The 13,661-nt window shown below is 49.1% G+C and overlaps 1 protein-coding gene across 1 annotated transcript; it reads right to left on the minus strand.

Moving 5' to 3' along the window:
- Positions 1 to 236: 236 nt before the first annotated feature.
- Positions 237 to 13,042, minus strand: LOC138369469 (balbiani ring protein 3-like). Its single transcript, XM_069332724.1, has 2 exons — positions 12,394 to 13,042; positions 237 to 367 (listed from the first exon to the last, which is right to left on the minus strand). The coding sequence occupies exons 1-2, from the start codon at positions 13,040 to 13,042 to the stop codon at positions 237 to 239; spliced, it is 780 nt and encodes a 259-aa protein (XP_069188825.1).
- Positions 13,043 to 13,661: the final 619 nt, after the last annotated feature.

Below are 13,661 nucleotides of genomic sequence, written 5' to 3' on the forward strand. Positions count from 1 at the left end.
TGATTCGTCATATTCGAATAGCATGGAAAATAGTATATAAAATTTCATACCAGAAGTGGGACTGGAAAAATACAATTATCATTATAATTTGAGCTAACAAACTATTTTGGTGTCCACGTTGAAGGACGAGAACTGTGGGACGTACGTGAGGAAGGGTTGGTGCCTGGTGGTAGCTAATAACGGTACATCTAACACAGGAGAAATTATGAACATTGGCAGCATAGGAACTATGAGCGTTATGTAACATAGGTACTATGGTATCCTGAGGAGAGGTTTGGCAATATGTGTACTTGACTTCGCCGTGAGCTGATCAATGGTTCAGAGCCGCCACAGTCCTCGGCACCCACCATTAGCAAGAACATTCTAACTGGAGGCAGAGAGAAGAAAAAACTTATAATATAAAAAAAATAGGATTCGAACTACTTGAAATTTGTATTTATTTAAGCACCTGGTAGTGAGCTGCAGCATTCCTGGCGTCTTTGTACTCACCTAGTTGTGTTTGCGGGGGTTGAGCTCTGGCTCTTTGGTCCCGCCTCTCAACCGTCAATCAACTGGTGTACAGATTCCTGAGCCTATTGGGCTCCATCATATCTACACTTGAAACTGTGTATGGAGTCAGCCTCCACCACATCACTTCCTAGTGCATTCCATTTGTCAACCACTCTGACACTAAAAAAGTTCTTTCTAATATCTCTGTGGCTCATTTGGGCACTCAGTTTCCACCTGTGTCCCCTTGTGCGTGTGCCTCTTGTGTTTAATAGCCTGTCTTTATCTACCCTATCAATTCCTTTTAGAATCTTGAATGTGGTGATCATGTCCTGCCCTAACTCTTCTGTCTTCCAGCGAACTTAGGTTTAATTCCCGTAGTGTCTCCTCGTAGCTCATACCTCTCAGCTCGGGTACTAGTCTGGTGGCAAACCTTTGAACCTTTTCCAGTTTAGTCTTATCCTTGACTAGATATAGACTCCATGCTGGGGCTGCATACTCTAGGATTGGCCTGACATATGTGGTATACAAAGTTCTGAATGATTCTTTACACAAGTTTCTGAATGCCGTTCGTATGTTGGCCAGCCTGGCATATGCCGCTGATGTTATCCGCTTGATATGTGCTGCAGGAGACAGGTCTGGCGTGATATCAACCCCCAAGTCTTTTTCTTTCTCTGACTCCTGAAGAATTTCCTCTCCCAGATGATACCTTGTATATGGCCTCCTGCTCCCTACACCTATCTTCATTACATTACATTTGGTTGGGTTAAACTCTAACAACCATTTGTTCGACCATTCCTTCAGCTTGTCTAGGTCTTCTAGAAGCCTCAAACAGTCCTCGTCTGTCTTAATCCTTCTAAAAATTTTGGCATCGTATGCAAACATTGAGATAAATGAATCTATACCCTCCGGGAGATCATTTACATATATCAGAAACAAGATAGGACCGAGTACAGAGCCCTGTGGGACTCCACTGGTGACTTCACGCCCATCGGAGGTCTCACCCCTCACCGTAACTCTCTGCTTCCTAATGCTTAGGTACTCCCTTATCCACTTGAGCACCTTACCAGCTACACCTGCCTGTCTCTCCAGCTTATGTACCAGCCTCTTATGCGGTACTGTGTCAAAGGCTTTCCGACAATCCAAGAAAATGCAGTCCGCCCAGCCTTCTCTTTCTTGCTTAATCTTTGTCACCTGGTCGTAGAATTCTATCAAGCCAGTCAGGCAAGATTTACCCTCCCTGAACCCATGTTGTCGATTTGTCACGAAGGCCCTTCTCTCCAGATGTGTTACCAGGTTTTTTCTCACGATCTTCTCCATCACCTTGCATGGTATACAAGTCAAGGACACTGGCCTGTAGTTCAGTGCCTCTTGCCTGTCGCCCTTTTTGTATATTGGGACCACATTCGCCGTCTTCCATATTTCTGGTAGGTCTCCCGTCTCCAGTGACCTACTATACACTATGGAGAGTGGCAAGCAAAGTGCCTCTGCACACTCTTTCAGTACCCCATGGCGAGATCCCGTCTGGACCAACAGCCTTTCTAACATCCAGATCCAGCAGGTGTCTCTTGACCTCCTCTCTCGTAATTTCGAACCCTTCCAAGGCCGCCTGGTTTACTTCTTTTTCTCCTAGCACAGTGACCTCACCTTGTTCTGTTGTGAAGACCTCCTGGAACCTCTTGTTGAGTTCATCACACACACCTCTTTGTCATTCTCTGTATACCTGTCCTCGCCTGTTCTAAGATTCACTACCTGTTCTTTCACTGTTGTTTTCCTTCTGATGTGACTGTGGAGTAGCTTTGGTTCGGTCTTGGGTTTGTTTGCTATATCATTTTCATATCTTTTCTCTGCTTCTCTTCTCACCCTGACATACTTATTCCTGGTTCTCTGGTATCTCTCTCTGCTTTCTGGTGTTCTGTTATTCCGGAAGTTCCTCCACGCCCTTTTGTTCAGTTTCTTTGCTTCCATACATGCCCTATTATACCATGGATTCTTCTTTTGCTTCTCGGATTTTTCCTTTTGGGCCAGGATGTATCTGCTTACTGCCTCCTGACACTTTTGGGTGACGTAGTCCATCATATCTTGTACAGACTTAGCTCTGAGGTTTGTGTCCCAAGGTATTTTCCTTAGGAAGCTTCTCATCTCATAATTTCCCTTTCGGTATGCCAGCCTTTTGTTTCCTAGTTCTTTTTTGGGGAAGATAATTCCATCCTAGCTCTACCAGGTACTCAAAGTTCAATACACTGTGATCACTCATTCTCAAGGGTGCTTCCATCTTGACTTCCCTTATATCCCATTCATTAAGGGTAAATTATCAAATCAAGCATGGCTGGCTCATCTTCTCTCATTCTTGTTGGCTCCTTGATGTGCTGGCTTAGAAAGTTTCTTGTTGCCACGTCCAGCAGCTTAGCTCTCCATGTTTCTGGTCCTCCATGCGGGTATCTATTCTCCCAATCTATCTTCCCATGGTTGAAGTCTTCCATGATTGGTAGTCCAGATCCATTCCAGCTAGCAACAGAAGGTGCTCTCTCTATTATGTTAATGGTGGCCATGTTGTTTCTATCATATTCCTGTCGGGGTCTTTTTGACATTTGGTGGTGGATTATATATGACTACGACTATAATTTTTTGCCCTCCAGTTGTTATTGTACCTGTTATGTAGTCACTGAAACCTTCACATCCCTGAACAACCATCTCAAAATCCCAGCGTTTTCTTACCAGCAGGGCTGCACCACCACCACCACCTCTTCCTTCTCTCTCTTTCCTCATAACATAATAGTCCTGTGGGAACACTGCATTTGTTATGTTTTCGTTAGCTTTGTTTCTGTGAGAGCTATTATGTCTGGGTTTTCCTCTAGTACCCATTCTCCAAGTTCATTTGCTTTATTTGTAATTCCATCTATGTTAGTGTACATTGCCTTGAGGCTCACTTTCTTCTGTCCCTTCTCAAATCTTCTCCTTGGTGAGTGTTCTGCTGGTGGAGGAAGCTGTTCCATGGGTGTGATGATTTGTGAGGTGGATAACAGGGTTGCAGAGGATACTGGGATGAGGGGTGGGGGTCAAGTGAAGGGGGAGGGAGAGGGAGGGTATGGGGTGAAAGGGGAGGGAGGACAGGAAGGAAAGGGGGGAGGGGGGGGGTACTAGGCAGGAGGAGGGGAGGGGTAGAAGGGTGGGGGATTGGGTGTGGGGGAGGGAGATTTGGCTGGATATTTGAGTGGGGGCAGGGAGGGTTTGGGGTAGGGGGTTTTCTATGCAGAGGAGGTGGTGGGGTTGCCCTCCCTGTTGGTGTTACTGGGTAGCTGGTTGTGGGTTCCCCCCTCGCCTCTTGGGGTGATGTGTTGGGAGCTGTGATTTCCTGGTTTTCCCCTCTAGCCCTGCGCTTCTTCCTTGCTTCTGCCGCCATGGCCCTCTCCCCCCTCGTCATGTCCCTCTGGAGGAATACTTTTTTGAATTCTCCCACATGTTGCAGGTGGCTTTTCTTTGTTAGATTCATCTCCTTTGTGTTCTCGTTTGCAAACACTATCTTTAACACACGGTCTCGGTCTTTTTTGTATCAGCCTAGCCTGAAAACCTTCTCAATGCTATGCTCAGCCCCATCCATGTCTAGTGCCTTCAGTATTTCATTCACTGCTGCTTTGTCCTTATCATTCCACTCTTTCCTATTAGAGCCTTCCTGCTCTTTAATACCAACAGCTACCACTGATCTTTTCCTTTCCAGCAGCTGGGTAGTGGAGCGTGCCGCTTCCTGTGAGGTGGCTGCTTTTATGGCCACCTCCATCACTGCAGACATTACTTCAGAGTTGTAACTTTTAGCATTTCTGCAAATATTGCTTTTATTGTGGCATTCTCTTCCAAAATGCTATTACCACCTTCTCCCTGGGTGGTTATCTGAGTCTCAGCATCGATGCTGTTCTCTTTGAGGGCTCTAATCTCCTTTGCTGCTGTCATCTCTCTTTTTAGGTTGCTTATTTCATTCTTCATTTCCGGCATCATTTCCTGCATCTAACTCTTGATGTCCTCCAGAAACTGGGCGAACATATCCTTCATTTCGTCACCTGGACTTTTCCCTTTTCCCTGTTACCTTTTGCTGTCATGCTTGACCCTGTTCCTAGTTGTGCCGTGATAGTATTTGTCAGAAAGGCAGAGTGGGGTGGGGGGGGGGGGGGGAGGGAGAGAGAGAGAGAGAGGGGGGGGAAGGAGAGATAAAGAGAGAGATAAAGAGTGAGATAGACAGAGAGAGAGAGGGAGAGAGAGAGAGAGGGAGAGAGGAGAGTGTGTGTAAGGGGGATGTGGGGGACTGGGGGGTGGGGGGGGGCAGAGATGGCGACCAGGTCAGATCAGGTCAGATGGGGGGTAAGAGGGGGGGTGGAGTATAGTGAGGTTTTCCCTCCTTTCCACAAAAGGTGTTAATCCTTTCTTCCCTGACTGAACGTTTGTGTGTGTGTGCGTGTGTTTTTGCGTGTGCGTGCATGTGTGTGTGCATATGTACGTGGGCGTGCATGCGTGCATGCGTGCGCGTGGGTGAGTGCGAGCATATGTCACGAGTTCCCGTAAGCGTTAACCTCTACCTAAAATGCGCCACTCTGAGATTTTAAATATATATGATATCCTGAACAAGAATTTGATAATATTTTACCTCACTCTGTACACCTGATTAATTGACCAGAGAGGGGGTACATACCAGTGTGCCTCCCGCTCACACAACCAGATGAGTAATGACAATGTATGGATGACGATGGTGATCCGTCGTCGCCTGCCACGTGGTGATTCACTAAGTTCTAGTAGATTGATGACGGCGGTTCTTCTTTATCTACACAGAGCTCTGGAGTCAGTCACTGAATCGTTGCGTTACAGTTTGTGTTGTGTGTTCTGAGAGTTTATCTAATAATTCCATGAAACCTTCCACACTCGGAAGGCACTTGCATCAAAACACCCGGATTTAGCTAGGAAACCAATTGCCACAGCATAGATGTGCCACAGCATAGGTAGACACAACAACAGGTGTGCCATAGCATGGGTAGACGCAACAACAGGTGTGCCACAGCATTAGGAGACGCAACAACAGGTGTGCCACAGCATGGGTAGATGCAACAACAGGTGTGCCATAGCATGGGTAGACGCAACAACAGGTGTGCCACAGCATTAGGAGACGCAACAACAGGTGTGCCACAGCATGGGTAGATGCAACAACAGATGTGCCACAGCATGGGTAGACGCAACAACAGGTGTGTCACAGCATGGGGGAGACGCAACAACAGGTGTGCCACAGCATGGGGAGAGGAAACAACAGGTGTACCACTGCATAGAGAGATTAACAATAACTGTGCCACAGTATGGGGAGACGTAACAGCACGTTTACCACAACATTGGTAGATGTAACAACAGGTGTATAGCAGCAAAGGGAGAGGTAACAACAGGTGTGCCAAGAGTTTGGGTTTGCAACAACTCTGAGAACAGAGTTGAAAGGAGTTGGAGAAGAAAGAAAGGAGGAGACCAGTATTAAAAAGACCTCGTCTTGGAAATTCGTGAAGGACGAATCAGTGCCACATCTCTTCATGCTGTATGCTTCCACACACAGCATGGGGAGATGCATCAACAAGTGTGCCACAACATGAATAGATGCAACAACAGGTGTGCAACAGCGTGGGGGGGGGGGGGAGGAGACGCATCATCAGGTGTACCACAGCATGGGGAGACGAAACAACAGGTGTGTGCTACACCATTGTGAAACGCAACAACAGGTGTGTGTCACAGCTTAGGTAAAGGCAACAAAAGGTATGCCACAGCATAGATAGACCAAATAACAGGTGTGCCACAACATAGACCAAATAACAGGTGTGCCACAGCATAGGGAGACCCAACAACAGGTGTGTCTGTAACAGTATAGGTAAACGCAATAAAAGGTGTGCCACAGCATAGATAGACAAAATAACAGGTGTGCCTCAGCATGGGGAGACCCAACAACAGGTGTGCAACAGCATAGCGAGACGCAATAACAGGTGTGCTACAACATGGAGAGACGCAAGAACAGGTGTGTAGCAACATGAGTAGACGCAACAAAAGATGTACCACATCATTGGATGACAGAAAAACAGGTGTGCCACAGCATAAGGAGAGGTAACAACAAGTGTGTCACAGCATGGACAGACGCAACAACAGGTGTCCCACAGCATGGAGAGACGCAACAACAGGTGTGCCACAGCATGGAGAGACGCAACAACAGGTGTGCCACAGCATAGCGAGACGCAACAACAGGTGTGCCACAGCATGGGGAGACGCAACAACAGATGTGTCACAGCATGGAGCGACGCAACAACAGGTGTGCCACAGCATGGAGAGACGCAACAACAGTTGTGCCACAGCATGGAGAGATGCAAAAACAGGTGTGCCACAGCATGGAGAGACGCAAGAACAGTTGTGCCACAGCATGGAGAGACGCAAAAACAGGTGTGCCACAGCATGGAGAGACGCAACAACAGATGTGGCACAGCATGGAGGGACGCAACAACAGATGTGTCACAGCATGGTGAGACGCAACAACAGATGTGCCACAGCATGGAGAGACGCAAAAACAGGTGTGCCACAGCATGGAGAGACGCAACAACAGATGTGGCACAGCATGGAGAGACGCAACAACAGATGTGTCACAGCATGGTGAGACGCAACAACAGATGTGCCACAGCATGGGGAAATGCAACAACAGGTGTGCCACAGCATGGGATGAGACAACAACAGGTGTGCCACAGCATGGGGAGAGGCAGCAACAGGTGTGCCACAGCATGGGGTGAAGCAACAACAGGTGTGCCACAGCATAAGGAGAGGCAACAACAGGTGTGCCACAGCATGGGGAGAGACAACAACAGGTGTGCCACAGCATAGGGAGACGCAACAACAAGTGTGTCACAGCATTGGGAGACGCAACAACAGGTGTGCCACAGCATTAGGAGATGCAACAACAGGTGTGCCACAGCATGGGGTGAGACAACAACAGCTGTGCCACAGCATGGGGAGATGCAACAACAGGTGTGCCACAGCATGGGGAGAGGCAACAACAGGTGTGCCACAGCATGGATAGAGTCAACAACAGGTGTGCCACAGCATGGGGAGAGGCAACAGCAGGTGTGTCACAACATGGAGAAACGCAACAACAGGTGTGTCACAGCATGGGGAGACGCAACAATAGGTGTGTCACAGCACGGGGAGACGCAACAACAGGTGTGCCTTAGCATTATGAGAGTCAACAACAGGTGTGCCACAGCATGGGGAGAGGCAACAACAGGTGTGCCACAGCATGGGGTGAAGCAACAACAGGTGTGCCACAGCATGGGGTGTAGCAACAACAGGTGTGCCACAGCATGGGGTAAAGCAACAACAGGTGTGCCACAGCATGGGTAGAGTCAACAACAGGTGTGCCACAGCATGGGGAGAGGCAACAACAGGTGTGCCACAGCATGGGGAGACGCAACAACAGGCGTGCCACAGCATGGGGAGTCGCAACAACAGATGTGTCACAGCATGGAGAGACGCAACAACAGATGTGTCACAGCATGGAGAGACGCAACAACAGATGTGTCACAGCATGGAGAGACGCAACAACAGATATGCCACAGCATGGGGAGAGTCAACAACAGGTGTGCCACAGCATGGGGAGAGGCAACAACAGGTGTGCTACAGCATGGGGTGAAGCAACAACAGGTGTGCCACAGCATGGGGTGTAGCAACAACAGGTGTGCCACAGCATGGGGTGAGACAACAACAGCTGTGCCACAGCATGGGGAGAGGCAACAACAGGTGTGCCACAGCATGGGGAGAGGCAACAACAGGTGTACCTGGTTGATACCTGGTTGATGGGGTTCTGGGAGTTCTTCTACTCCCCAAGCCCGGCCCGAGGCCAGGCTTGACTTGTGAGAGTTTGGTCCACCAGGCTGTTGCTTGGAGCGGCCCGCAGGCCCACATACCCACCACAGCCCGGTTGGTCCGGCACTCCTTGGAGGAATAAATCTAGTTTCCTCTGGAAAATGTCCACGGTTGTTCCGGCAATATTTCTTATGCTTGCTGGGAGGACGTTGAACAACCGCGGACCTCTGATGTTTATACAGTGTTCTCTGATTGTGCCTATGGCACCTCTGCTCTTCACTGGTTCTTTTCTACATTTTCTTCCATATCGTTCACTCCAGTACGTTGTTATTTTACTGTGTAGATTTGGTACTTGGCCCTCCAGTATCTTCCAGGTGTATATTATTTGATATCTCTCTCGTCTTCTTTCTAGTGAGTACATTTGGAGGGCTTTGAGACGATCCCAATAATTTAGGTGCTTTATTGCGTCTATGCGTGCCGTATATGTTCTCTGTATTCCCTCTATTTCAGCAATATCTCCTGCTCTGAAGGGGGAAGTGAGTACTGAGCAGTACTCAAGACGGGACAACACAAGTGACTTGAAGAGTACAACCATTGTGATGGGATCCCTGGATTTGAACGTTCTCGTAATCCATCCTATCATTTTTCTGGCTGTCGCAATATTTGCTTGGTTATGCTCCTTAAACGTTAGGTCGTCAGACATTATTATTCCCAAATCCTTTACATGCTGTTTTCCTACTATGGGTACATTTGATTGTGTTTTGTACTCTATATTATGTTTAAGGTCCTCATTTTTACCGTACCTGAGTACCTGGAATTTATCACTGTTAAACATCATGTTATTTTCTGATGCCCAGTCAAAAACTTTATTAATATCAGCTTGAAGTTTTTCAATGTCCTCAGCCGAGGTAATTTTCATACTGATTTTTGTGTCATCTGCAAAGGATGATACGAAGCTGTGACTTGTATTTTTGTCTATATCTGATATGAGAATAAGGAAAAGCAGCGGTGCAAGGACTGTACCCTGAGGTACAGAGCTTTTAACTGCACTTGGACTAGATTTTATATGGTTGACCGTTACTCGCTGAGTCCTGTTTGACAGAAAACTGAGTATCCAACGTCCTACTTTACCGGTTATTCCCATTGACTTCATTTTGTGTGCTATCACGCCATGGTCACATTTATCGAAAGCCTTTGCGAAGTCCGTGTATATCACATCAGCATTCTGTTTTTCTTCTAATGCCTCAGTGACTTTGTTGTAGTGCTCAAGTAGCTGTGAGAGGCACAATCTTCCCGCTCGAAATCCATGTTGGCCTGTTTTGTGAAGGTCATTGGTCTCCATGAAATTGGTGACCTGACTCCTAATCACTCTCTCAAATACTTTTATGATGTGCGATGTTAGTGCATCTGGTCTATAATTTTTTGCCAATGCTTTGCTCCCTCCCTTGTGTAGAGGGGCTATGTCTGCTACTTTAAGTGCATCTGGTATCTCCCCCGTGTCCAAGCTCTTCCTCCACACTATACTGAGTGCCTGTGCTACCGGCACTTTGCATTTCTTTATAAATATTGAATTCCATGAGTCTGGACCTGGGGCCGAGTGCATGGGCATGTTTTCAATTTCTTTTTCAAAATTTAGTGCGCTCGTGTTTATATCAGTTATATTTACAGGGATTTGAATACCCCGCATAAAGAAATTGTCTGGATCTTCCAGATCTTCTTCCTGAGGTGTGCCACAGCATGGGGTAAAGCAACAACAAGTGTGCCACAGCATGGAGAGACGCAACAACAGATGTGTCACAGCATGGAGAGACGCAACAACAGATGTGTCACAGCATGGGGAGTCGCAACAACAGATGTGTCACAGCATGGAGAGACGCAACAACAGATATGCCACAGCATGGGGAGAGTCAACAACAGGTGTGCCACAGCATGGGGAGAGGCAACAACAGGTGTGTCACAGCATGGGGAGACGCACCAACAGGTGTGTCACAGCATGGGGAGAGGCAACAACAGGTGTGCAACAGCATGGGGAGACGCAACAACAGGTGTGTCACAGCATGGGGAGACGCAACAACAGGTGTGCAACAGCATGGGGAGACGCAACAACAGGTGTGTCACAGCATGGGGAGACGCAACAACAGGTGTGCCACAGCATGGGGAAATGCAACAACAGATGTATCACAGCATGGGGTGAGACAACAACAGGTGTGCCACAGCATGGGGAGAGGCAGCAACAGGTGTGCATACAACATGGGGAGAGGCCACAACAGGTGTGCCACAGCGTGGGGTGAAGCAACAACAGGTGTGCCACAGCATGGGTAGAGTCAACAACAAGTGTGCCTCAGCATGGGGAGAGGCAACAACAGGTGTGCCACAGCATGGGGAGACGCAACAACAGGTGTGCCACAGCATGGGGAGATGCAACAACAGGTGTGCCACAGCATGGGGAGACGCAACAACAGGTGTGCCACAGCATGGGGAGACGCAACAACAGGTGTGTCACATCATGGGGAGACGCAACAACAGGTGTGTCACAGCATGGGGAGATGCAACAACAGGTGTGTCATAGCATGGGGAGACGCAACAACAGGTGTGCCACAGCATCAGGTGAGACAACAACAGGTGTGCAACAGCATGGGGAGAGACAACAACAGGTGTGCCACAGCATGGGTAGAGTCAACAACAGGTGTGCCACAGCATGGGGAGATGCAACAACAGGTGTGCCACAGCATGGGTAGAGTCAACAACAGGTGTGCCACAGCATGGGGAGATGCAACAACAGGTGTGCCACAGCATGGGGTGAGACAACAACAGGTGTGCCACAGCATGGGGAGAGGCAACAACAGGTGTGCCACAGCATGGGTAGAGTCAACAACAGGTGTGCCACAGCATGGGGAGACGCAACAACAGGTGTGCCACAGCATGGGGAGAGGCAACAACAGGTGTGCCACAGCATGGGAAAAGGCAACAACAGGTGTGCCACAGCATGGGGAGAGGCAACAACAGGTGTGCCATAGCATGGGGAGACGCAACAACAGGTGTGCCACAGCATTGGGAGACGCAACAAGAGGTGTGCCACAGCATGGGGAGAGGCAACAACAGGTGTGCCACAGCATGGGGAGACGCAACAACAGGTGTGCCAAAGCATTGGGAGACGCAACAAGAGGTGTGCCACAGCATGGGGAGACACAACAAGAGGTGTGCCACAGCATGGGGAGACACAACAAGAGGTGTGCCACAGCATGGGGAGACACAACAAGAGGTGTGCCACAGCATGGGGAGACGCAACAACAGGTGTGCCACAGCATGGGGAGACACAACAAGAGGTGTGCCACAGCATGGGGAGACGCAACAACAGGTGTGCCACAGCATTGGGAGACGCAACAAGAGGTGTGTCACAGCATGGGTAGACGCAACAACAGGTGTGCCACAGCATGGGGAGACGCAACAACAGGTGTGCCACAGCATGGGGAGACGCAACAACAGGTGTGCCACAGCATGGGGAGACGCAACAACAGGTGTGCCACAGCATGGGGAGAGGCAACAACAGGTGTGCCACAGCATGGGGAGACGCAACAACAGGTGTGCCACAGCATGGGGAGAGGCAACAACAGGTGTGCCACAGCATGGGTAGAGTCAACAACAGGTGTGCCACAGCATGGGGAGAGGCAACAACAGGTGTGCCACAGCATTGGGAGAGGCAACAACAGGTGTGCCACAGCATGGGGAGAGGCAACAACAGGTGTGCCACAGCATTGGGAGAGGCAACAACAGGTGTGCCACAGCATGGGGAGAGGCAACAACAGGTGTGCCACAGCATGGGGAGAGGCAACAACAGGTGTGCCACAGCATGGGGAGAGGCAACAACAGGTGTGCCACAGCATTGGGAGACGCAACAACAGGTGTGCCACAGCCTTGGGAGAGGCAACAACAGGTGTGTCACAGCATGGGGAGAGGCAACAACAGGTGTGCCACAGCATTGGGAGACGCAACAACAGGTGTGCCACAACATCAATCTCGGACACATGCTATGTGTCACACCACACTCACGCTGACACATGTTCTGTGTCACACCACACTCACGCTGACACATGTTCTGTGTCACACCACACTCACGCTGACACATGTTCTGTGGCACACCACACTCACGCTGACACATGTTCTGTGTCACACCACACTCACGCTGACACATGTTCTGTGTCACACCACACTCACGCCGACACATGCTCTCTGTCACACCACACTCACGCTGACACATGCTCTCTGTCACACCACGCTCACGCTGACACATGCTCTCTGTCACACCACACTCACGCCGACACATGTTCTGTGTCACACCACACTCACGCCGACACATGCTCTCTGTCACACCACACTCACGCTGACACATGCTCTCTGTCACACCACGCTCACGCTGACACATGCTCTCTGTCACACCACACTCACGCTGACACATGTTCTGTGTCACACCACACTCACGCTGACACATGCTCTCAATCATACCACTCTCACGCTGACACATGCTCTCTGTCACACCACACTCACGCTGACACATGCTCTCTGTCACACCACACTCACGCTGACACATGCTCTGTGTCACACCACACTCACGCTGACACATGCTCTGTGTCACACCACGCTCACGCTGACACATGCTCTGTGTCACACCACACTCACGCTGACTCACGCACCCCGTCATACCAGAGTGAGTCACTGGCAGATATCCAGATATCTCCCTCCGTCTCTCTGACCCGTCCATCACTACACAAAGATATACTCGTATCTATTTTTGACCCATTTTTGGTCACTTTGTGGAAGATAAATTCATTTGAAGTTATTGGTCAAAAAACAGTTCAATAATATCTGCAATCCCAACCTCGTGGACTTTTACCTCTTGTAGGTTTTAAATAAAATATTATAAAACTTTTATAAGGTATCTCAATGCAATCTGTAAGCAACGGAATAGTTAAAATATTACATTTATTGACGTGTATATTGAACTGCTTTGCAAGCGTCATACTTGGTCAAGATATACATGTGCGCGGACTCAGGAGACACAGGCACATAGCTTATGTATCCTGGCTTCGGTATGGATGAAGGATGATGTATGCTGTTGTGGTGGTGTTTGTTGGTCCAGCGTTGGTGTTGTTGTGGTGGTGTTTGTTGGTCCAGCGTTGGTGTTGTTGTGGTGGTGTTTGTTGGTCCAGCGTTGGTGATGTTGTGGTGGTGTTTGTTGGTCCAGCGTTGGTGTTGTTGTGGTGGTGTTTGTTGCTCCAGCGTTGGTGCTGTTGTGGTGGTGTTTGTTGCTCCAGCGTTGG

The sequence above is a fragment of the Procambarus clarkii genome, chromosome 28 (genome assembly GCF_040958095.1).
Source record: "Procambarus clarkii isolate CNS0578487 chromosome 28, FALCON_Pclarkii_2.0, whole genome shotgun sequence".
Lineage (NCBI taxonomy): Eukaryota > Metazoa > Arthropoda > Malacostraca > Decapoda > Cambaridae > Procambarus > Procambarus clarkii.

Bases quoted from the DNA above. Each gene is read 5' to 3' on its own strand.
- LOC138369469 (XM_069332724.1), bottom strand. From the start codon at position 13,042: ATGACGGGGTGCGTGAGTCAGCGTGAGTGTGGTGTGACACAGAGCATG. The intron at 368-12,393 runs GTGAGTGTGGTG...CTCTGCCTCCAG, and splicing joins GACACAGAACATGTGTCAGC to TTAGAATGTTCTTGCTAATG.